We start from the raw sequence: 25,097 nt of genomic DNA, 5'->3' as shown, positions 1-25,097 counted from the left end.
TTACAACTGGTAAAAATTCTTAGACTCATGAAGGACACTTCACATAGGCTCTCACTCCATTTTTTCTTGCTGATTTATTTATTTATTTTTGTTTCACACCTTAGAAGTTAACAGCACTGTTGTAATTAGCAAATGTAGGAGAGTTTCTTAGCAGCGAAATGTTGAACCGTAAACTGGACAGTTTCCCAACTGTTTCACCAACACACTACATAAAAAAAATAATCTGAAAAGTGTGGCATGCATTTCTAATCAGCTCCCAGAGTCAATAGTTTAAAAAAATGTTTTGTGTGTATATTATAAATGTGGTATTGCTTCCTGCTTTTATTAACCTATGCTCTCTCTTTTGTCAGATGCTGGGAAACAATCGACGACGCGTCATGGTGGATCATCAAAACGCCCATCTTAGTTGCCTTTCTTGTGAGTTACACCAAACGCAAGCTCTTGACGTTTCACGTTGATGCTCCCCGTTAACCAGCGTCCCACTTCTCTGTTCATCAGATGAACTTTTTCCTCTTCATTTGCATAATCCGGATTCTGCGGCAGAAAATGAACTGTCCCGACATCGGAAGGAAGGAGTCCAACCAGTACTCGTAGGTTTGCCTTTGCCAAACGTCAACGTGTCTGTTGAGGCAAAGGTTAACGTTCAGCTGAATTTCCTGCTGTTAAAATTTGCCGTTAAGTTATTGTTCTTAGCGAACTAAGCTACACGATACCTTCCAGATGCATTCAGGCGTATTTTTTTCAATTTTGTCATGTTATAAACACACAGTTTGTATTAGATGTTTATGTAAGTAGAGCAACACAAAAACTAAAAGAGGGAGAGCAATGTGTATACAGGGCTGATTGACAGCGCTAAGAGCCTCCTCCTGGCTCTGATTGGTTGTTTCTGACTGGTGTATTTCTGCAGATGGCAATAGGACCACAGGAAGGAGACAGAAAAGCTTATTATACTGTAACAAGAGGGACAGTTTTAACAAATATGTAAAAAACAAAAAGAAAAACATTGTTTATAAATTTTCCTCCTTCTGTTTCTGCTGCTTTCAGGAGACTGACTAAATCCACCCTGCTATTAATCCCTCTCTTTGGGATAAACTACATAATATTTGCCTTCATCCCCGAACACATCCACCCGCAGCTCAGGATGGTGTTCGATCTGGTTCTGGGCTCATTTCAGGTAACACACCTGATTGCTTTGCAAAGCCTGTTTGTTTTCATTTCAGCCAGACAGAAAGTTTTTATTTAAATGGACATTTAATAGGTGATATCAAGAGAAACACAGCGTAGTGTGTTTTAATAGTTACTGTTGTGCATTTGGAATAAGTTACTTGATTTACAGCAAGGGGTGTCCAAAGTGCGGCCCGGGGGTCATTTGTGGCCCTTAGAGGAGTTTTGTGTGGCCCTTGATGCAGGTCAGGAGCGGTATAAATTAGGCTGATGCAGATGGAGACTTTTTGTGTTTTTTAATGACAATTTTACATCTTAAATAGACATTTTTTATGTACAAAACAAGTGTTTTTCTTTAATTAGGCTTATTATTTTTTTTTTTATTTTTTTTTTTTGGTTTCACTTTTAACGCCATCTAACAAATCTCCAGCGACGTTTTACTCAAAATCACACTCAGTCACACCTAACAATTAAAGTGGGCTAAATCTCGCTGAGGGTTTTCAAAGACAGCTCTCATTTTTTGGGATTTTGGGAAAAACTAAAAACAATATCTTGACCATCAAGTTAGGAAACTTGTTTTTCTTCTTTTTTTTTTGTGGATGTGTAATTCCACAGAAAAATTACTTGAATTTACTGCAGAGCGGATAAAAAGAAAAGAACAATAAAATTGCTTTTGCATTCTTAATAAATAACTGGCCTCTGAGTGTTGTCGGCTCGGCAATTTTGGTACAAAAAGTTTGGACACCCCTGATTTACAGTACTCCACTGGACATGGATGTTGAGAGCAAAGTGCAAAAATGGAAAGCCAGCGGTGGAAAATCCTCCCCGTTTATAACCGTTTTGGCTCAGAGCGCTATCTCCCGGGAACATGTCCCAGACGTCCGCATGATGAACCTCCTGTCTCAGCCTGAAGTTGGTCTTAATCTTGTCGTCATTATTCATGCGCAAATATTTGGAGCATTTCCCTCGGCTGTGCTGTGCAGCACGGCTTTCTCTTCCTTCACCTCTGCGTCTCTCCGACAGGGCTTCGTCGTTGCGGTGCTGTACTGCTTCCTGAACGGAGAGGTGAGTAAATTCAAACAAAGTTTTTTTTTTTTTAGGTGTTTGCTCTTCTCATTTAAAAAGCCACAGAGTCTGTTATTTTTTAACCCATCCCTCCACCTCCTCCCCCCTCTCCACACTGTTTGCTCTCCCGTTCGGCCTCCCCTGCAGGTGCAGTCCGAGGTTAAGCGTAAGTGGCGCAGGTGGATGCTGCAGCGGTTCCTCGGCGCCGACACTAAGTACCAGCAGCCGTCCATCGGGAGCAACGGCAACAATTTCAGCACCCAGATCACCCTGCTGACCAAATGCAGCCCCATCACACGGCGGGCTTCGGGCTGCCAGGAGCACCTTTCTGCAATCTGACCCCCTTCTGGTTTTTATTATCCATTAACGAATGTGTGACTCACACGTACTTTTGCCATACACTGGGTGTACAGAGGCCATGATAATCCTAACATGGATTTTCTGTTTTTTTTGTTGTTGTTTTTGTTGTTGTAATCTTATATGCTGGCTATGAAAAGCAACAGGTGCTCAGTGTTTTTTCTCGCCAGAGCACAAAGTCATCTGACACCTCCAACAACACTTTCTTATTAATGAAATGTAAAGAAGGTACGCGCCTTTTCTTTTTTACTTTTCTTTTTTCCAGATTATGTAAAAGCAGCTACGATCACAGAGAGAGATTTCTCTGAAATGCAGCGCGGCTGACTACTGGCACAGGGTCACCAACTTTTCGCTCCAACGTGAAGCGAGATTTGTGAAAGACAGGAGGAAGGATGTCCCTTTCATAAAAGCCTCAAACATTTAAAACCTAGGAACAAGATTGTACATATCAAGAATAATTGCTAAGAGTTCTGACAAAAAAAAAAAAAAGAACTGAGATTCAAGCTGATTCGTTGCCTTTGCTTGACAAGCAACTTTAGACAGATTCGAACGACTTTCTCACTGAGGAATACAAAACAGAGAGCTGGAGGGGTTTGGGCCGTGCATGTTTGAGCCAGCATGTGACTCATAACACACCAGCTATGAAGGAGTGGATGTGGAGGCTGAAACAAGTGGTGACAAGGATAATGATCGTCTTTAGAACTTAAAAGTGGCACAAATCTACTTTTGCTTCTTTTCAGCGTGATTGATTTGGTTGATTCACGAGCATTTTCAACACTCGTGGATTCTGTTTTTAGCTGCTATAATGCTCGAGTTTCCAGCACAGCTCACATGTAGATGACATGCAGATCTGCTGTCATGTACGCTGAACACTTAACAGAGTGCATAATCAAAGAGGGACCTGTTTTCACTACCTATAGCTGCATTTTAATATTGTCCGCTCGTTCATTCATACGTTGGATCATGTTTAATGTGGAGTCATGGTGCCAACATGAGTCTGTCTCCTTGGCGATCGTTCTTGGCCATCATGGCAGATGATGCTGCAGATCAAACAACTGAGACAAACTTAACTGAGAAATATTACTGAGCATCTTAATATCATGAATCTAAATCGTATTTTTCCTCTGCAAAAATACTAATATCCAAGGGAAAGAAACACACATTAGTACCAAAAGCTGCACATTGACAATATCATTAACAATATCATTAACTACTGGCTCTTTGAATGAATTGTGAATTATGAATCGATGATTTATGTTCTGAGCTTGAATAACAATTTGTAATACCTAGATAAGATTGATTGGATCTCATAACTGTGATAAATAGGTTCTGATAAATCAAAAAAAGTGACATTGCACTTGGTTATTTAACCGTAAATCTCTGCCTTTGAGTATAATCACATTTTATACACTAGCAATTCAGAGGTGGCAAATTCTCAGCTCAGTGTGAAGAAGTCATCCTGAATTCACCTTTAAGCTAACAGAGGAGCAACGTTAGCTGGTAAAATGTCAATGCAGAAGAATAATTTTGTTCCACAGATAAGTAGTTAAACTGGACCAAATAATTGTAAAGAATAAAATCTAGTCAATCTCAAACAGGAGCCGTCGCAGGCTAGTGGTTACATGACTCCTAGGTGTCTGCATTGCTTTACAAACTACCTACCAAGGAGGCAAAACGTTAAATTGTCACTCTGTTTAGAACCAGTCAAAAATAGCACAGTGGGTAAGAAGTGTTTTTGCTTTGAGTGAGATTTAAACGACTGACATGAGACAAAGGGGAAACAGCAGCTATATATCACTAAGTATCACTTAGTGTGAGAGTTGGCAAAAAGGCCAAGCAAATAAACAAACCTGAACTCAATGTTGACAACAGCAACACTGGCTACAGCGTAGCAACGTGCTAACACAGGCAGGGAGATCTTCCTCTAGCTGCTCTGCGTTTAAAAGGAACTTAATTATCGTTTGCTGACTGATCATCCAAAGAGAAGCAAGAGGTTAGGGTTTTGTTGCAAAGGGGACAAAATGTATGGATATCGGTGATGGGACTGTTCTGACCAGGAGTCACTGAGGAGGAGGCGTCCATAGCACAGCTAGCGTACTGGATGTGCTTATCCTGTCTGTGACAGTTTTATATGGACCATACGCTCGGCTGAATTACTGCCGGATAACATTCCAAGCTCCGGCTTGTGAAACTTTGCTCAGATAACAGAGGCTTTTAGTTTCTGGATGTAGCAGATGTGTAACATCAGTGAATGCTGAAGCCATCTTCTGTTGTCTGGACTGCATGCATAAATGGCTTAGTTGTGGTTTTTTTGTTAATATTCTGTACTGTTACCATTTGTTTCCACTGACATTTGTGTACGTTGACATTGACAAGATAAATTGTCATTTTTGTTCATTGTTTCCTAGGGATGAATCTTTTTATATAAAAAGATGAAAATGTTTTCCTCAGCTTCATTATAATTCCATTACGACTCCCTTGTGAGTTTATTTAATTTAGGCTTTTTTTTCCTTTAATTTTAGGCCAGGTTTCTAAACAGCTCTTTTACAAAGGTTTTACAAATAGAAATATGAAAAGTGTTAAACATTCAGTATGATCACAGCTTCAGGTCCAATTTAGCAGATAGATGCCAATTTTTCTTTCCCTATTCTCATTTGTAAACAACTCAAGCCTAGTTAGAGTGGATGGACATCGTCTGTGAACAGTTGTTTTTGCAATTTTTAAGTCACAAACTCATAAATGACATTGGATTTATGTTTTGACTTTAAGAACTTAAACCCTGATGTTTGCTGTGTTCGTTATCATCTTCAACACTGAAAAAAGAAAACAAGTGATCCAACTTTGAAAAAAAAAGTTAATTTTCTATACATAATAAAATTAAGTTTACCCAAGTAAATATATGAAGTTCATTAAGTTGTCATGTTTAACAAATGTAAATGAATTAAGTTTGACAAACTTAATTTGATTACATTTAACAAATTAGCTACATTTTTTTTCATTCTCTTTTTTCATCTTACCAAACATCTGAACAGAACTGCTAGATTTATGCTGAGAATAAATTGCTTAGAGCTTCACTCTGTTTCCTAAGTGAAACATTTCAAAAGGGAATTGGTTGGGAAAGATTTCATGTTACAGTATCAGACTAAATGTAGTTTTGCCAGCCACACTTTTCAGATTTGTATGCGTTTAGAAAAAATGTGGACAGTTTCCTTCGCAATTAAATGCTAATTTTGATGGTGTACAACACAATTCCTATGAACTATATTGATATGGTTGTAACACAGCGAGATGTGAAAAAAATAAAGAGGTGTGAATATTTTTTAAGTATATAAGCCCATTTACCCCACTGATAAAAAAAAAAACAACTAAAACTGAAACTATCAGAGTGGTGGAAATGGGAACTACAGCGTAAATCATGTGACTTTTCCCGTGCTGGTTAAATACGGAGCTAAATATGTACCTTGAACTTAACTTCACAGAGAGCTCTTGTTGTATATATATTGCTATAATGTAAATATGCAAACAGATTTGTTTTACGATGCAATTTATGATGATGCTTAGTACTCAGGTGTCAGCTAGAAGTCAAGGTTTACATTTAAAACTGCGTTTCCCACTTGTGCTATTTGCATCATGTCAGTGTAAAGATGACAAAGTCTCTTTAATTTGTTGTTAGAGGAAGTGTCTTTTTTTGTGTGGTGTAGAATTAAGGTTGTTACTGAACAAATGAAAATGAATATAAACATTTGCACTCTGATTTGGCTTCAGTACCTTTTCTGTTCAGCCATGAAAGTAGTTTTTTCAACAATCTTTTATTTGAATGCAGCATTATAATATACGTAGTAAACAAACTTAATGAAACAATACACCAAAAGGAAAGATACACAGATCAAAATTTCTTGAAGTTGGTGATGTTTGTCCTTCTTCTTTGGCTTTAATCAGTTGCCATGTCTCTGTCTCCCCCTGCTGTACAGCACATGATAAAACAGCTTCACTCTGATCTCATAACCCATTGCTTCTTCTTGTCTTTAAGGGTTGCCTCTGAATCACTCTGTACCCCAAGCTAATTTTAGGAAAATGTCCACATAGAAGAATTATATTTCCTCCAGCATACAACGTGAAACCCAACAGAGCAGCAGTTCAGCTGGATCATAACTTGGTGAGGCGGAGAGTGTTGAGTCGCACTGGGAGAATGGTGGATCCCTCTGCATAGCAAATCTCTCGCAAAATCCCGTTCCAGCACTTCTCTGGCTCATCGTATCTGCAGTAAAGACACACATGTTAGTGCTGGTTGTACTCATCGTAGCATTGTGAAACGGTGTAGAGCAGCAACAATGATCCCAGCGTACCAGACGCAGACCTTCAAAGAATGATTTCCTCAGAGAAACTCTTGTAGGGTTTCATATAACCGGTGTTGCAACAACACACAGCAGATAAAATACTTACTAATGTTCCTAGGAGAAGACATCCAAGCAAATTAAACCCAGAGTTTAGACACAGCAACGTTCAGAGAAATAAAAATAATAGAATCCAAACTCTCCATTTCAGACTCTATGCGCTTCTATCTGCATGGTTCGTCCTAAACGCTGACCATGATGAGAAAGGCTCTTTGTTAAAATGAACGTGGACAGGGTTTCTTTTTTTTTACATTTATGTTTTAGATACTGGAGATTAACTGACTGGTACATCTAAAAAAAATGTGGATATTGTTAAAAAAATAAAAAATAAACTATACTTATATACAGAAAGTGAAACTCAGATATTAAATATTTTAATGACACACATCTCAGTAGAAACTGATAAAATCCATGCTACGCTCCATAGATGCAGTAATTCACATAAAATGAGCCCCTATGCAGTATTCAGTGCATAAAAATTAACATGTTTTCAAAAGCCTGAAATATCTGTTTAAAATACTCTGCTTTATTAATTAATTAGATAATTATTAATTATGAATTTTAGCATCTGTGAGTCATAAAAATAAAGACTTAAAATATTCCACTCTGTCATGAATCTATATAATGAGTTTCAGTTTTTTTTCTTTCATCACAATCTTTATGTGCATTTAAATCACAAAAGGTCAAAGAAACAGTGAGACGTCACAGCCGTCATGTAACGTGGCCTCTCACCTCCAGATATCGGTCATCTCAGTTGGTACAGGCTCTTCACTGGTTTCGCTGGGCATCATGGCGTAGCCTCCGATGGCGTACAGGTAACCTCCTGTCGAGATGAGGTTGAGGGAACTGCGCTCCTGAGGGAACTCTGTAAACTCAGACCACCTGCATGTAGGAAGAAACACAATCAACAGGAATTTAACACTATTAATCTATGACTCTGGGTGTTATGATCCCAAACTGTTAGTTCTGATATATGATCAGAATAGTATATGCTCTTCAGTAATTTACTAATATTGATCTCATGCACTTAAAAATTAATTTTGGAAGAAGACATACGCACAACTAGAAATATTTACACATAAATCAAGTGTATTAGTTAATATATGTTTAATTATGGCTATTTTTGACCAATGTTGTATATATTTTTTTTCTGTGTAACTACACCTCAACATGTTAATTAGAAATTAACTAAATTTGTTAATTCATTAACAGTTGTTCTTGCTTGAACGGTAGCCTAAGGCTAGTATTTTTCATTTTGCATGATTATGAACATAATGAATATTAAAAATTGATGTTGGTTGATAAAGTGTCATTGCTGGAGAAAGAATTAACGTTTAATCCAACTTTGGCTAGCTTAGCAAAGGCTAAGTGCTAAAGGCTAGCTTGCTAAATTGTTTAACCTTAAAGAAGATTGCTAATGAACGGTAAGTCTTAGCTGTGGTTGTCAGGAAGAGTATTTACCTGCCAACTTGTTAGAATAGTGTTAAAAACGTAAATATATTTAAGAAAGATTCTATTAACTAATTCAGCATCATTGCTAATGCTAAATTCTACAGATGAATTTAACTACAGGGGCTAGATTTACAAGATTTACATATCATTAAAATCAGTGTTTTCTCGTTTTGACAGTCCTAACAGTAAAAAGAGCAACAACTCCAGGACTGTTTACGTGTCTCTAGAAGAAACCGCACCCTTGTTCGTGGGAGGACTGAGGCAAACGTAGAGGACTATGGCAAATTATACAAGTTTTACGTGTGTGGGGTCGGTTGGACCCCATTTCTACATACAAAGGTTAAGAAGGAATGTATTTTTATAGCTTTGTAAAACAAGGACGTTCCTCGTTTTAATGAAACATAAAACTTGTTTTGTTAAAATGAGAAAGCTTCTCGTATAGTTTATAACAAGATCTTGCTGCTGGATTTATTGCTCTGGCAGCTAAAGGCTTCCATAAAACTCAAATCTGCGTACATGCTAAGTTTCTTAACCCTGTATCTTGCCAATGAAAGGAATATCTCAACTGTGTTTGTATGAGAAAATATTTGCATGCCGCCTTGTTAATGTAGATTTTAAATTATTTCAGTAATTGTTTTGTACCATGACCACAATCTAATTGTATTTTTGTTTTTTCAGATGAATCCATGAAAATAATAGGAAGAGAGTCAACCCAAAAAAATATATGCAGATTGTTACACTAATTCCACTGTTTAAAGTAAAGAGCCTGCTTGTTTTATCAGTGTGATGTGTCATAAACCCTAAAATGTTTTTCTCACTTGTTGGCTGCGATGTCGTAGACCTCCACCGAGCTGGTGAGGCCTGAGTCGGTCACTCCCGTGGCCACGTAGATCTGGTCCTGATGGACGGCGATGCCAAACAGAGATCTGGCTGTCGTCAGAGGAGCCAAGTCCTTCCACTCAAACTTGGTGGGGTCGTAGACGCAGACTCTTCTCAGACATTTCCTGCATGAAATAATTTAAAACACCACGTTGGAAAAAATTGGGGCCCCGTTTTATGAACACTTTTGTAAAATAGGGCCACATTTGATAAAAGTTGGTGAAAAAACACATTAAAAAAAGATATACAGATTTTTTTTATTAACTGTAAAAGTTCAAGATCTACTTCTGTTTGGCGATGTGTGTCACTGTGGCATGCCTGCCTTCACTGTGCTCCTTGGAGGCCTTAATATTTACTGACTTACAATATATACAGAAACAAGAGAAAATGACTGATTTGTCTTGGTACTTTTTATGCATGTTTTCCACTCTTTAAAACGGATCGTGTTCTATGCCATATATGTGCATCAAAAAAGCAAACTTTATAAACTTTAAACTGAGCTGTTATGATGAATGGTACATCATCATACCATAACAACTGCTATTTTATGTGCTGTTAGTTCAGTGCTATAGTGACACAATTGAATAAACTGGAACAAATCAACTAGAAAAATAAAGACCAGATAAGGGAAGTCACAAAATTAGCATTGAGACATTTTTCTCTTTCATAATTAATACATGTGACGTTGAGTGTCGTACAAGCCACTTACTTGCTCTCAGACTTTCCACCGATAACATAGACAAGACCGTTGTGTGCTACAGTCCCGTGACCGTACACTTCATAAGGCAGCGGGTCGGACTCTCCCCATTTAAACGACCTGTGAGCAAAGAAGACCATGTGTCTCTATGAGCAAATCATATCAGTGTTAAATGTGAACGTCAAGACCAATAGAGTTGTAATTTGGAAGGAAGCACATATTTCCAGATCTGGTTATTTTAGATATCTTTAAATGATTACAAGTCTATGGGAAGTCACACATGATACACTTACTGTCTGTCATAGATCATGACTGAACTCAGAGCGTGCTCTCCCTCCTTCAGTTGTTTTCCACCGACAACAAAGATGGAGTTTTCAACTTCGGCCAGGCCGAACAGACACCGAGGATTCGGCTGGGAAGGCATCCCCAACCACTCCGAACTTACTGGGTCAAACTGTGGATGAAAGCATCAGTGTGGAGAGAGATTTTCTTAAAGTTAGACTTTTAAAAATGACAAATATGATCAAATTATAGAGCCACGAAAGATACAGATTTAAAAAGCATAAATAGTGGATACCAAAAAAGCTAATTTAAAATGGAATGTACCTGCTACAAACAAACAAGAAAAGCCAAGTTTCATAGCAATGGCTCTCTACATCAAAGAGGCCATATTATATTATTCATAATGACGTATTATCGCAAAATGTAGAGCATGACTGCTTAGGTTTGTGAGTTACAGCATTAACCACTCTTCAAATCCTCCTTTTCTCAGTGCCTGAGCCAAGACTTTGAGAAATTCAAAATCAGCATGTTACCATTACTTATAACAACCATATGTGTAGCTTTAGCTTGAAGTGAACTTTAGATGGATTCCTTTAGTTTGACCAGTGACAAGGACGATGCTTTCAGAATAATATTCTGACTGATAGATTACTTTATGCTGTTAAACCTTTTACAGGTAGAAGACTGGTATTACGTAGGACAGTGGTTCCCAAACTTTTTCTTCTGCACCCCCCTAGTGGTTTCCAAACATTTTCTGCGCCCCCCCTATGGATTACAAATGGCTGTCTGGTTGAAACGACACGTGTGAGGGGGTTGGGGGCATCGACTTTTTGGGGGGCAAAATGAACGTAGCTGAAAATAGACACCAACATCGGTAGCCTACAAGGTACTTGTTAAGCTTAAGGTTCTGTATTGATATTAGCTAGTCATCTTTTAGCTAACATTACCTGCATCCAACAGCTTCACTCAACTCAGTCGGTTAGTTTGGAGGGAAAAACTGTGAAAAGTTCTTTGCGTTTTGCTGGTTTGCTGCCATGATTCTAACACAAACCTACGTAGCTCCGCACAGCAGCAGCAGGTCTCCTTCACAGGTGAAATCCCAGCGCGAGCGTCGTAGCGCTCATGTTGCGTTTAAAGGCGGCTCGGAAAAACAAGTTACAACATGTTAGCAACGGATTAATCAGTTTTAACTGCTGATAAAAGTGACAGAGGACACAAATATGGGAAGTGTGGAAGCCTCTACTGTATCAAATTGACATAGGAATAACAGAGTGTTGGGCATTCTAAGGTTTAAAAACCCAGCGCATACAGTGTTCATGTTTTTTTTTTTTTCTTCATCCAGACGGCTTCCCTGGGAACCTCTCACGTAGGAGATAAGATTTTCGGCTTCTTCCATTCACTGCTGATACATTTAATGCAGCCAACGCTTATCCCAGATACCATTTATCTTCACTTTGACTTCTTCAGTGAAGAAATCACCCTAAAAATATTCACCTTATGAAATAACATTTAACCTGGAGACTTTTATATTACTACTTTCTACTTGGGAGTTAAATGTGTTATGCATTGATGACTAAGTTGGTTGCTTTTACTTCATCTTCTTTGGAAAACCTTGATTGCTTTGTACTCATATTTTCGAGCTTTGTACACGATAATGAATAGCAATCCAGATCTACAGCAAAAAAGAAAACTTCCAGCTCTTTAACAGAAAGCAAAACAAAATGAAACCAAACTAGTTTCTAAGCTTTGAGAGACAGATGCTCCCTTTACCTGTAGGAAGTAAGACATGAATGGTTCGTCCTTGTCCTCCTCATTATAGAGAAGTCCTCCAACCACAAATACCTGGTTCTGCTTTGTCACCAGGCTAGAGTGGTTTTTGGGAATCTCTGTAGATTCTGACACGACAAAACACTCGTTTCCCACCGGGTCATAGGCCACAGTGCCAGTGTTGTTGATCATAAGTACAAGGTCCATCTCAAACATCCCAAAGCGAGGGTTGTTGTTCAAGACTCCTGGCAGGTATTCCTCCTCGTCATCCTCCTTCTCCTCATCGCTCCCCTCTCCTCCCTTTGCACCATCGCTGCCAAGCCTCTTCGGCTTGGGGAGGCGACCTTGGTGGGCCTCTGTGACGAGATCCAGCTCCTTCTTGATTTCTTGGTTGAATCGGATGTACTGGTGACTCTCAACTTTTTTTTTGAAGTAGTCTATGGGAATAAGCCTGAATCGGACGCAGTGTAACAGCTCGGGGAGTTCCTTTAGCCGCATTGTCTCGTCGTGTTTGATCCACTCCATCAGGGATTCAAAAACCTGCTCCTCCCGTTCAACGTTTAGGGCGTCTGAAGAGAGGATGATGGCTAACTCACTGGGGCTGAGCTGGAAAAAGTCCTGGTCCCTCATAACAACCTGGTAACGTTCACAGATGAACTCCCTGGCACCAAGAGTGAGTCTTGGACAATCCAGAAGAAGCCCTAGTTTGAAGATGGCAAGGCAATTTCCCAGCACCATCTTCTCCTGAAGGTAGGTCAGACAAACGGAGAAGATGGAGGGGATCTGGTACATGTTAGCAACCATAAAGATATCCTGCACATTCTGCTCTGTCAGATTAATGTCAGATGTATATAGGTAGCGCAGGATCATCTCCATGACACTGGGGTCCACATCTTTAAGGACTATCTCCCTTTTCTTACTCTCCTCCAGCTCAGACAGGAACATGGCCTTGAAGAAGGGGCTGCTAGCCGCCAAAACCAGACGGTGGCAGGGGAACTCCTTGTCCTGGATTTTCAGGACACAGTCCACAAACTTGTCATTGTCCAAAAGATCACACAGTCCATCCTGGAGCAGGGTCTGTTGGTACATCCGAGGCTGCCGCATCGGGTCTATCGTCAATGCCGCCATTTTGTTGGTGGGGTTTTGTTCCTGCTATGACAAAGCGGGACTGCCGGTGCTCACTGGCCTGCTCCGACTGCTACAAATAGCCTCAAAGTGTGGGTAAGATTATGGCTTCAGCTGTCTTTGACTGTCACTGAGTGCGTAGATCCGTGGTATTTATAGACTGGGTCCCCACAAAGCAAAGATGGGGCACACTCGCAGAGACAGTGCACAGAGGAATGATGGCAGCGTTTAAATCCAGCAATCAACTCACCCGGCAGCTGTTCTGATCTTGATACTGTAACACACTTTCCTATTTTTAATGTATCACATTGTGGACATTCTGAATTACAAGCAGAGGAAGTGACATATACTTTGCTATTAATATGTATTTACCACATCCATGACTCAAGTTAGTATCAAATTTTAAAAAAGTAGAATCTACTTAATAAAAGAAATCCTGTATTGCAGCTTCATCATGCGTAAATTATTAAATGTGTTAACATTAAAGCTTTAGAATGTGAAAAAAGAATAAAAGATATAATAATTTGCAAATGAATAATAATATTAATCCTGTTTCAGGTCTTAATTGAATCTTTGCATGATTTTTTTAAGACTGCCAGCAGTCAGGTCTCCCAAGAATACAGTGACACTACGTGGTCATTGCATCGGGACTCGAAAATCTCTTATTTATCTGGTAGTGGTCAGTTACTGTCAGTCATGGAAAAGTCAAATATTGCTAGAAAACACTGACATCTAGTGGTTAAAATGACACACTAAAAAACTGACGTTGAAGACGGATCAAAAGTTTTTTTTAGCACATTTTAAATATAGAACATTGCCATGTTTTTTTTTACATAATAAAATACCTGCTTTTTATTGAAGCAACCTGAAAATACCTGTAACTATTAGAACCATTGGAGACTTAAGAGAAAAATTGGAGAAAAGAAACTATTGTAAAAATGATGTTTATCAGAAATTTAATAATTTAACTTTTTCTATTACAAAATAAATCATTGTATTTGTAAATTTACATTTTCCTTTTGAGAAGCTGAACAATAAACAGGTAGTGTGTGTTAGGAAACAGTAATATATAATGCAACATGAAAAAACATAAATCTAATCAGTAGAAATGGTCTAAATTTAAATTCCATTTTTAAACTGTTTTCACTCAATTTGTAATATAAACATTTACTTACCTTACATGATTTAAATACAGGTTGTTTTAGATTCTGACTTTATCTTTAGACTCAACACACTAATATTTGTCAAATTATATGGAAGTCAACTGCAAAACATCAGCACAATCAACAAATAGCCCGACTAGTTAACAACACGGGCTAATCACTGTTGTATTCAACAACAATGATTCTGGATTCTCAACCCAGAATCATCCCCATGTCTCTCCATACATGTTTCATTTCTGAAAGCTGTGACCCATCAATGCCGAATACAGTTGAATAATATGAATAAAACATTTTCACATATTTTATGGATGCACGTTTCTTTGGACGTTTGCATGTTTTTTATTGGTTGGACTGTATGTGAGAGCACTGCATGTATTTCAGGAAGATCCAGGAAATATGCAGAGGAGAACTGAGCCTGAAACGGAGCTTAAAGTCTTCAGGTCCAGTATCAAAATCTGTCAAAAGCTGCTTGTCTACCACATAGTTATATTGTCATTATTCATATGTAAGTGAAAAATAATGTGCTGCTGGATCGTGTCTTTAAAATTTTTAATGGCTAATACGCCCCAAAGCTCCTTTACATAGTGAATGGCAAATCTTCAAAGTATTCATTCAGACATGCAATAAGGCACTTTAGGTTCTTATAACAAATTTACCTCGGAACAGGATTAAATAAATCTTTATTTCAGGACAAACGGTTGAATAAACAGCCATTCGCATGAAAACACCGAATGACAAAACATCTTACAGTCTTTATAAAGTTTCCCTCGTTGCCTTCCACATTGAAGACAAGCTGCAGGTTTTGTTGACAGGCACTGAAAGACTGACCCAGACTCTTTGTTTGTTCTGTTGTCTAGCAGAGCAAAGTGTGCGCCTGAAGTGTGTGAGATGGTTGGAGGAAAGATACACCAATATTTATCAGTAATTTCCTGTCAAAAAAAGAAAAAAAAATCCTGTGAAGTGGAAAAAGGCAATCATCTTCTGCACGTGGTTCAAAGACTTTGATACATTCAGCATCCTAGGACATCCAGTACATCTCAACTATTAAAAACAAAAGTCTGTCCTCTACTGTAACTAGTACAAATACATTACAATCATCTGAAAGCTTTGTGGAAGACCTCCACAGCACCCTTTGTTTCTGTTTCTTATTGCAAGTTTCTTTCAAGTTTCATTCCCTTTAGGGTTGTGACAGTAGGCTCTGAAGCATCTAAAAGAAAAAAAAAACATTTGAATAAAATAAAATATACCGCAGGTGATGAAAGGCAAGAATGTTCAAATCTGAGAATAATAAAACGGTAGTGTCCAAACAGAGCAAAGTAGCTGCTCTTTAAAAGAAAAAAAAACTTTACCTATCCTCTTATTAATTGTTTTCCTTGTAAGGCTTGCGATCTGCATAATAAACATTTGTTCAGATAAAATACAAATACAAAACATGTCATTCTTTTGTTTGTGCCAAAGTATGTTTACGATTATCTGTTGCAAGTGCACTTCAGGGTACTTTATGTCCAAAAATACTGACTCACTTTTGACAAGCAAAAGCTTCCGCCCTCATGAACAATAAAGGTGCCAACCGGCTGTCACAGTCTAGTTCTGTTACAGTTGGCGAGGCTAACGATGAAACCTTGTCAGGGGCCTGCCACAGAGGTTAAAAAAAAAGAAGAATAAAAATACAGTGGTTTTACGGTTGATTATTCAGCTTTCTCTTTGCCATCATCCACTGGCTTCACTGGGTCTGGATCCTCCAGCAGGGCCTGCTGGCGCTCCCTTTCCTTCACCAGCTGCACACCACAGTAGGTCACAAGTAGCACGGACAGGGTGGACAGAGGGAAACCTGAGGGATGAAAGTTTTAGAAAAACGTAAGAGGGATGAGTGAGAATTACACTAAAGTACAGTTTCACAGAACCGTAGCATCAAGGTAAAGCTAAAAACCAAGGCACTGCGCCTTTCTCTTTTTGACCTGAGATATTTAAGGCTTTTTGCACAACTTTACCAGTGTGTTAGACCCACCTTTGAAAATAATTCTTCTGCCCACCAGTTTGGCAAACTCCAAGCTGTTCAGGGAAAGAACATTGTAGAGGACAATAGCCCAGAAGTTGGCAGCGTTGAAGACACCCCTGATCCTACGAGACATGGCTTCGCCCATAGCTCCCTACGTACCGAAAACAAACACAAGTGACAGAAATGACTTCCTCAAATCTGACATGGTCAGATAAATAAAGAGCTACTGCATTTTGAAGCTGCACATATGTAAATTTTCTTGAAAATATGTCTATCTATTGAAACTGTCACCAGTATATGAGACAGAAAATATGTGCAAAATCAATCTCCTCCACTTTCTCCCTGAGCTACTATCTTACTCCTCCCAGTCAAAAACAACCAATCAGAGCCAAGAGCTGTTAATTAATCACATGTACCTGCTGCTAAAAGTGCTAATGGCAGAGAAATAACTTACCGTTACAGGAAAACTGTTTATCCACCATCATAGGTGGCCATTCTAACTAGCCTAGCATTCACAACAGGCTCTGCTGAGCTGGAGGGTGATTGACAGCACTAAGACCTGCCTTCTGGCTCTGATTGGTTGTTTGTAGTTAGCACTGGGAAAAGGAAGAGGACCTTGATTTCTTTACAGACCATCAGTCTTGTACCATACTGTCACGACATTATAACAGCTTCAACAAATATGTAAAAAATATTTCTAATAAAAGTCACTCGTTGCACTTTCCAGAAGTTTTACTTATATTAATGGACAAAACTATGTTCAAACAATATATTTAATATATAAAAAGAGGGGGGGGGGGTTATCACTTCTCACCTCCATGATAGAAAAGGGTGGGATGGAGAAGAACTTTGCCACCCACAGCTCAAAGTTGAGGCCGAAGCAGTTGAAAAATGACCAGATGTAAACCAGCTCACACGGACCCAACCACAAGGTGGTGATGGCAAAAGTGCAGACTGTTGCAAGAAGTTCTTTAAAGATCTTGTCATGATTCTCACCAATATAGTCATAGACATACCTGCAAAATTTCAACTCAGGTTTTATACCGTCTCAAATGGAAATCATATTGTATTACCAAATAGTCAAGTGTGTGAAAGTTAAATCCCAAAACTCACTTGCACAACCAGTCGTTGATGCCTCTGTCAAAGTGCCTTTAAAAAAAAGAGAAAGAGTTTTGTTTTGTGCAACAGCTAAACAGTCACCTGATTTCTCAATAAGTAATTAAGGAGGAAGTGGCACGTACGTCTCAGCAAAGACGTAGAGCATGGTGATACACTTGGGAGGCTGAGGCGGGTCCAGGTGGTCCAGTGTAGCCACAGTGTTGATAACACCAAACATTACAGCTGCTTTTATCCAGTCATACACCAAGTTGGAATAAGCCAGTCCCGCTACAAACATACCAGATTGAACAATCTGTCAAAATATTGCGTTTCTGTAATATGCAGTTTTTAAGGTGTTGAACTCAACTTTTGCCAAAATAAAGTTTTCGCATGCCTTGAACATTTCACAAAGCGCCACATTACAACCTCAAACTTTAATATGTGGCTTTAACAAGCAAGTTTTAAAAATTGCATGTTTGTATCTATCTGTATTTACTCTGATACATCTAAATAAAAACCAGTAGAACCAATTGGATTCATAAGTAATCTAAAACAGAATCCAGTTATATGTAACTCTAATCTAAGCTCACTAACAAACAGCTTCATGAAGACCAAAGCACCAGCAAACAGTTCAGGAAGAAAGTTAGGGAGAAGCTTAAAGCAGGCTTGGGATATAAAAACAACAATTTCCCAATCTTTGGACAGCCTGGAAAGTAATCCATCATCTGAAAAGGGAAAGAGTACGGCACATTTGAATGGGCCTGTGTGGTGAATATTCAGCATTGGCGTTTGGTTAGTGGATAAGTTGATATGGCTATGTGTGTGTTTGACCCAAGGTATGAATGCTGGACTTCCTGGTGCAATCACTTTCAATGGAGGAGGAAGTTCAATCGGTCTGTGTCTCAGTCGGTGACTTAGGATCTTTCCAATGTGTCACTGCTGATCCAGAAGTAGCCTGAAGTTTGCTTGGCGCACGCATTGGATAGATAGATCAATACCTTGAAGTTTGTGTTTGTAACAGGATGAAATATAAGAGGTTCTGTAGAGTGCAGCCAAACCGTGATGCTATTACTGCTCTTGAAATGAGAACTAGATCAAGCAAGGATTTGTACAAAAGATTTGTATGGTAGTAATCTTTCAGTTCCTCACCCAGACACCAGTCAGACAGCTTGTTGACCAACTTCATGTCGCTGGGTATAGTCAGGATGTACAAGTAGTGGAAGAAGACGTCCACCACCAGAATAACTCCCAGGTGTAACAAGGCCTTGGTGGTGATGTTCCACATCTCCCTCTCCTTGCGTGTTAGCTGAGTGTTGTTAGCCTGTGGAGCAGCAATGCAAACATGTAGACCATACTGTAAGAAAAACAATCAAAACAATTCTTTGATAGAAATTATAAATACCAACAGTTACATGATCATAAAACCTAAAACATTATATTGCCAAAGAAAATGCATTGAATTATCATAACTCAAGAAACATTAATTTAAAGTAATTTTTATTTAGGACCTGTAGAAAACACAGAAATGTATCTTTAAAATTCTTAGAAATTGTAAAATCCATAGAAAAATGCTGTAATGTATCATACAGTTCTGCCCGTTTTTTTTCTCTAATTAGTAATTTTCTGTAAGTTCTGAACTGTTAAAAGTGATGGTTGCCAAAATATTATACTGTAATATCCTCTATGGCCATATATAATTCTGGTAAACACAGCTGGCGGTAATTTACCATAAAGTACACACTTTTTTTTTCTTTCTTTTTACAGTGTATAATGCTAGAAACTGAAACAAATATCTAACCATTTGGACAAGTGTGATTGTGTCAATGACTGAATGTAGTGTGAAGTGCTTTGGAGTCCTCTGGACTTGATAAGTAAGAATACCTATAAAGACTGCAGTAGCTAAATACCTGCAATGGATCCACACATGGTGTATGAGCGACCTTACCTGGGCATGAAAACGGTCAAAAGTCATAATAGGTCCAAAGAAGAAGAACGGGAGGTAGAAGTTGTATTTCAGGAGGTCAGAGAAGGTGTAGTTGCCCTCCTTCCTGTCACAGTTCTCCAAGCCAAAGCTCATGCAGCGCATGATGCTGAAGCCACAGCCTCCATAGAACAGGATGTCTTGCAGGTCAAATGATCCGGTCACCAAGGCCTCCTACAGGGGGGAGTCAGCCATTCCTGAGCTTCAGGCACAGAAACTTTATATTGGGTGCAGAGATGTTAGTGTATTGTCTCGTTTTATTGGTATTTGATGAACATGTTGACAGAACACAATTGAAGTTCTGCACAAAAACTGGAAACCACCACTTATTTCCTCACATACTGCAAACAAGGTGCCAGACTTTGTTGTATTTTTCTTAAACGAGCTTGAGTAAAATCACCTCAGAAGAACCTAAATTACTGTTCTTAAAGGACAGCTGTTGTTGCTTGCTACACCACCATCAGTGTGTGAATGTGTGTGTGAATCACTGACTGTAGAGTGAAGCTTGTTGGGGTCCTATGGACAATACAAGTACAGGCCATTTACCATTTGAAGACCACTAAAAGTTTTACAAGCAAGTCCAGCTCCTTGGAAGCAAAGTATGTAGAAAAGAAGAGGTTGAAATCTTCCCCAGTTGCTATCTGCAAAGTAAATGTGTTTGGCATTATGTAAACAAATGGTATGTTGATCCTTCTTCTGCAAAACTGTTATGGTCAGTCATCTGTGTTTGGGAAGCCAAAGAGGAAACCGCCCACTCACCTGCCAGGAGTTATACGGCTCCAGCTTGATGGAGGCCAGTGTGCTCAGACCTGCAGCAAAGCACATCCACTTCTTCTTGACCAGGGCAACACTGTACAGTATGATGCAGTGGGACACAACCAGAGCCATGAAGGTCCAGCCCATGGTGACCAGAACGGCTAGCCCTCCGTACGCGGCAAAGATCAAGGGTCTGTGCTGCAGGGTGGGGGAAAACAAAAATCAGGCCAGCATTAAAGGGATGTTTGGCTTCAGAGCAATTTATCTTCACTCCTAATTAAATGCCACACTACAGGTAGCGATGTTAGTAAAAAAAAACAAACAAAAAAAAAACAGTTTCAAGGGGATTATGATAGAGGCGAAGAAAAGGAAATCTACTGTCCTACAAGCAATTAAAAAAAGACATGACAAGGCTTATAACATTCACGGGTTTATTAAAGTTACCTTACATCCATCAATACCAATCTTCATAGTAAGCATGTAACAAGACAAAAGATATCTTTAAAACATGATCATTTGTTTTAAGTATCTCAAACATAACAGTGGCAAGCAAAACCAGGCAAGCAAACATCTCAAGAGTGCAAGGTGCAGTTCACGCTCCTGCATCACCACAATAAAATATTGAATCTTAGGTTATATGTGCAGCACCTTTCAACAACGTTCATAAGTATGCAACCCTTTGGATGTCTTACACTTGTTTATTGCTTTTGCAAATAAATCACGCTCAACAATATTTGGCTCTTTCGAGAGAGGAAAAGTACAAAAGAATGACAAGTGATTGTATAAATATTCACTCCCTCAAAGCGTCTGACCTAACACTTGCTACGTACAGCAACACAAACCCAATCAAATCGTTCGCAAGACAGATCATATGCAACACAGACATTCTATACACTCCGCATACAAACAACAAAAGACGTGCAGACAAACCAAAGTGCCGCCTTAACAGCATTGCCTCTGCTCTGCAACACACTCCCACACACCTTTGGAGCGAGCAGGGTAAATATCTTGGCAAAGATCACGTGACCGGTGAGCGCAAAAAGGATATGATTGCGGAATGTAGAGAACCACATCATCCACTCGAAGTCTGCAACATCCTGTGAGGCGAAGAAGAAGAAGGAAAAATATTTGCCTTGGTAGCTGCTGCAACACCCACTCATATCTGTGCTTGCTGTGAAAGGAGAACTCACCATTTTCCTGCCAAAATAATGCCATCCTGGCTTCACACTTTCCTTAAAGGCCTTTCTGTTTACATTATCTGAATGAAGGGGCAGACAAGCAGAAACATGAGTCGAGTAATTTCGCAAAGATGATCCTGCCGGTACTCAGACGTCCTATGAGCGTTGGTCTGATTACTGGATTATCTTCAGTGTGAATTTAGTAATGTGAGAACCCATTCGGTCCATTAGATGATATCAAATGTTACATAACCCACTCGGTGCTGAGCTTTCTATTTTTGAGGTGGGAATCTATAATCGTGCAATAATCTTGTTGGAGGAGATTAGTCTTCTATGAAGACTGAAAAATTTTTTTAAAAATACAACATGTACATAAATAAAGTAAAATTAAAAAGAGAAGCAGCACTTGACTGGCTGGTGCTGGTGTAGCTTTTGCCCGATTACCCTAATGACTGTGAAAAAAAAAAAAAAAGACTGAATGATGTGAGGGCAGATCGGGGGGAAAAGCTTCTTACTTCTGGGAGCAGAGCCAGACTTTTATTGCCAGTATACAGAGCTGCTGCAGCATGCAGACATGGACCGTAGAGACGAGGCAGGCGGTAAACCGTGAAGCAAAAAAAAAAAAAGTAGGGGAAGATGACTGGCAGTGGGAAGGTGCCTGGACTCATCATCTGACAGCACAGACGGTGACAAACAGTACCAGCCACCAGATTACACTCAGTCCATTCAGATCCAGGGGCGTAAGGGGACTTCTACCATGCAAGAGCCGGATTATTTTCATATTAAACATTGAAAAATCCTCGGTTATCCCTGTTTATAAAAAAAGGGATGACTGTCTCTAAATTGTCATCACAGTAATAAGAGCATGCAGCAGCAGTTCCTTTGGGTAAAATGGCCTCATTTCAATCTATTGTGTGAACTTTGGTCTACTTTTGGATTAAATTGGGAAAAGTAATAGATGAAGACCCAATTTTTGAAAACAATTTCATTTTAAAAGAAATCCCACTTTTCAGCTGAATTTATTTAAACAACATTTTTCACCAGAGATCAAGCTTGCTGGGCCACTTTCTTGAAAATTACCCACATGTATATACAGAGCCTTAAAAAAAAGGTATTTACATCCATTAAGCTGTTCCACATTCTGTCACCTTGCAACAAGAAACTTTAATGTAATTTACTGGAAATATTTTGAGAAAGAAGAACACAAGCTAGTACATAACTATGACATGGAGTGGAAGTGATATTTTTTTACAAGTAATCTAAAAAAAATGGGGCGTGCATCTGTATTCAGCTGTCTTTTGCTGATACCCTTTAAAAAAAATCAATTGTAACTAAATTATCTTAAGATATTCCCTTGGTTATTAAACGATCCGTAGATGTGCCGGCGTTAAGGTGTAACATCCTGAGCTCTGGAGATCTCTTGAATCACTGTTAGTGTATAGGCAAAACGGCAAAGAAACATAGCAGGACAAGGAGAGAAATAACCAGAGCAGCAGCCCAGAAAACCATGGTAACTCTGGAGGAGCTGCAAAGATCCATTTGTTGATAGGACAACTATCAGTTAAAAACAAACAAACAAAAAAAAACTAAAAAAATCTGGCCTATGTGGAAGAGTAGCAAGAAAAAAATGACTGCAGAAACAAAGCCACTGGTGCAACACTGGTAAAAATATTGTTAGTGAGTAATTGTGATGATTCCTGAAGTCATCACAATTATGAGTAGGAGCTTCTTAAAGAGACAGCGATCCAATTCAAAGGTGTTAAATTGCTAAGGGAAATTTATTTTAAGTCATGTTTGATATATACAGCATTATTATAACAACTGAATGTGACATAGTTACTTAGTTGTGGTACAAAATGGTACCATGTGCATAGAAAATATATAATATCACCCCTTTATTACATGAATGGCTATAATAGAATAGCTTAGATCAAAGCAAGTGATTTAATGGCCAAGTCAAAGTCCAGACTTAAGTCAAGCTCAGAATCTTGTGTCAATCTATCACACACACACACACACACAAATCCCAGTATAATCCCTTGAAGTTTGTGATAACTTGACAAAACACTGAACAGTCTAATTAGGGAGATGCCTTTATAGGTGTACAACAGTCCTCTAACATTCGTGTGTTTTTTTTTTTTTGTGTGCGTGCGTGCGTGCGTGCGTGCGTGCGTGCGTGCGTGTGTGCGTGTGTGTGTGTGTGTGTGTGTGTGTGTGTGTGTGTGTGTGTGTGTGTGTTTGAGTGTTTTTCAATTCCCCCCAGAGGGGTTACGCACTCACCACTGGAGGCTTCAAATATCCAACTGCCAGCCCATATCAGAGCCCCTGCGAGCACAGCAGAGTAGAGATACAGCTCATATCTGGGGAGAGCAGCCTTGATCCCCATGGCGAATCTGTGCGCTGGAGGCCTAAAAGTGTTGAGAAGTAGTTACAATAACCCACTATGGTAACTGAAATTGAACCAAAACATATTATTTCTAAAGAGAGAACGTTCTCAAAGGATTTGGGAGAGGAACTGACTCCATTGACAACCAATGGAAGAGATATTAATTTATTTTTCAACCCACGGAAGCTGAATTGAAATACAAAAATACCAAGTGCCACTTTACTAATCACCCTTTACGATCGAGAGACTGTAGACTTAAATGGGACTGAAAGAGGTCTGGCTCCTTGGAATCAGCATCGTCAGCTGCGCAACCCTACCTCTCCTTCCTATTTTAGCTCTCAGTCGCTCTGCTGTGCAGCAGGGCAGCTGCAGTGCTATGTGATCTGAGCCCCGCTGCATGGGGACTCACTTCACAGAATAATTAGCTCTGACTGGAATAACCAAGAATGGCGCATCGGGAGTTAGAAAACTGAGGAAGGCTACTTTTTTTTTTTTTTTTTTTTTTTTCCCAGAGGAGGATAGCGCCACTTGTGCCCTGCCTGCGCGTTCATCAAGTTCATGAAGCGCACTCTACTCTAAAAGGAGTTGGGCTAAAAACTCCGACGTGCCCGTGCCAACATGTAACCATGGCTGTGCAGGACCCCAACAAAGTGCTCTGCATACAGATGAAGGGTTTTTCTTTCTTCCTTTCTTTCTTTTTGTTTGTTTTTGTTTTTGTTTCACTGCTCGACAAATAAAGACGCATGCACCAACAAACTGGGGTTATTTGGGATCTCAATTCAATTCCTTGTAACAAATAACAATAAATACAAATAATAATAATAATAATAATTCTTACCAACCTTGTGTCCGCTTTGCACAATCAGTGTTGCTTCACGACTCTCCAATAAAGAGAAGAAATGAGAAGCGAATGGCGGCCACTGCAGGTTCACTAATTCATCCGTCCCTGTGCGGGCTTGGCGCTCCCTGCGATCACCAGCCAAGGCCGGTCAGGATGTTGCGGGCTCAACCAGAGTAGGAGGAGGAGGAGGAGGAAGAAGAGGAGGAGGGAAAGAAGAAGGAGGAGGAGGGGGATATATTTATGCTTCACTATAGCACCGCAGTGAGGGGTGGTCCACAACGAGCCCATCAGCACCTTAGACCGAAACACTCTGTGGTGGGAGAAATGAACAGGGTGGTGTATTGCATCCACTGCAGTAACAGCAGCTCTAATCAAAAACGAATCGCTAAGCAAAAGGTGATGAATTAGACGCGATTGGATATTTGAGCAAAACAAAGGAAATAAATCAATGAAACATATAAAGCCTGTGTCTTGCGAAGCAAACGTGGTCTTTTTTGTTTTGTTTTACTTGCC

General features: G+C 39.3%; 3 protein-coding genes across 3 annotated transcripts in view; 1 reads left to right on the top strand and 2 right to left on the bottom strand.

Moving 5' to 3' along the window:
* Positions 1 to 6,340, top strand: part of LOC106926961 (vasoactive intestinal polypeptide receptor-like) — a 29,479-nt gene extending 23,139 nt beyond the window's left edge. Inside the window, exons 9-13 of the mRNA XM_088014505.1 lie at positions 351 to 417; positions 499 to 590; positions 1,045 to 1,174; positions 2,188 to 2,229; positions 2,377 to 6,340. Of these exons, the coding sequence (XP_087870631.1) occupies positions 351 to 417; positions 499 to 590; positions 1,045 to 1,174; positions 2,188 to 2,229; positions 2,377 to 2,568 (523 nt within the window). The 3' untranslated portion in view covers positions 2,569 to 6,340. The remainder of the gene's footprint in view (positions 1 to 350; positions 418 to 498; positions 591 to 1,044; positions 1,175 to 2,187; positions 2,230 to 2,376) is intronic.
* Positions 6,341 to 6,376: 36 nt separating this feature from the next.
* On the bottom strand, positions 6,377 to 13,411 carry LOC106926960 (kelch-like protein 40a). The gene is made up of 6 exons (XM_015002191.2): positions 12,061 to 13,411; positions 10,302 to 10,462; positions 10,021 to 10,128; positions 9,251 to 9,436; positions 7,713 to 7,862; positions 6,377 to 6,844 (listed from the first exon to the last, which is right to left on the bottom strand). The coding sequence occupies exons 1-6, from the start codon at positions 13,183 to 13,185 to the stop codon at positions 6,733 to 6,735; spliced, it is 1,842 nt and encodes a 613-aa protein (XP_014857677.2). The 5' UTR covers positions 13,186 to 13,411; the 3' UTR covers positions 6,377 to 6,732.
* Positions 13,412 to 15,008: 1,597 nt separating this feature from the next.
* hhatla (hedgehog acyltransferase like, a) lies at positions 15,009 to 25,081 on the bottom strand. The gene is made up of 12 exons (XM_088014862.1): positions 24,586 to 25,081; positions 23,638 to 23,765; positions 21,370 to 21,437; positions 21,163 to 21,276; positions 20,183 to 20,377; positions 19,388 to 19,597; positions 18,592 to 18,763; positions 17,586 to 17,730; positions 17,458 to 17,493; positions 17,159 to 17,360; positions 16,354 to 16,495; positions 15,009 to 16,176 (listed from the first exon to the last, which is right to left on the bottom strand). Exons 2-12 carry the CDS (start codon positions 23,741 to 23,743, stop codon positions 16,034 to 16,036), a joined length of 1,533 nt encoding a protein of 510 aa, XP_087870988.1. The 5' UTR covers positions 23,744 to 23,765; positions 24,586 to 25,081; the 3' UTR covers positions 15,009 to 16,033.
* Positions 25,082 to 25,097: the final 16 nt, after the last annotated feature.

Source organism: Poecilia mexicana, unplaced genomic scaffold (assembly GCF_051168715.1).
Source record: "Poecilia mexicana isolate PSO_F unplaced genomic scaffold, ASM5116871v1 scaffold_17, whole genome shotgun sequence".
Classification (NCBI taxonomy): Eukaryota; Metazoa; Chordata; class Actinopteri; order Cyprinodontiformes; family Poeciliidae; genus Poecilia; species Poecilia mexicana.
The sequence above is the reverse complement of the archived record's forward strand: the minus strand, read 5'-3'. Positions and strand labels throughout refer to the sequence as shown.

What these genes read in the sequence shown, in the direction of transcription:
- hhatla (XM_088014862.1), bottom strand. Translation starts at nt 23,743, where the DNA reads ATGGGGATCAAGGCTGCTCTCCCCAGATATGAGCTGTATCTCTACTCT. An exon ending in GATATTTGAAGCCTCCAGTG is followed by an intron (nt 21,438 to 23,637) that starts GTGAGTGCGTAA and finishes CCCTTCATTCAG; the next exon opens with ATAATGTAAACAGAAAGGCC. An exon ending in CTCTACGTCTTTGCTGAGAC is followed by an intron (nt 17,494 to 17,585) that starts GTACGTGCCACT and finishes TTTTTTTTAAAG; the next exon opens with GCACTTTGACAGAGGCATCA.
- LOC106926960 (XM_015002191.2), bottom strand. Translation starts at nt 13,185, where the DNA reads ATGGCGGCATTGACGATAGACCCGATGCGGCAGCCTCGGATGTACCAA. An exon ending in GTCATGATCTATGACAGACA is followed by an intron (nt 10,129 to 10,301) that starts GTAAGTGTATCA and finishes CTTTGCTCACAG; the next exon opens with GTCGTTTAAATGGGGAGAGT. An exon ending in GAGATGACCGATATCTGGAG is followed by an intron (nt 6,845 to 7,712) that starts GTGAGAGGCCAC and finishes TCTTTACTGCAG; the next exon opens with ATACGATGAGCCAGAGAAGT.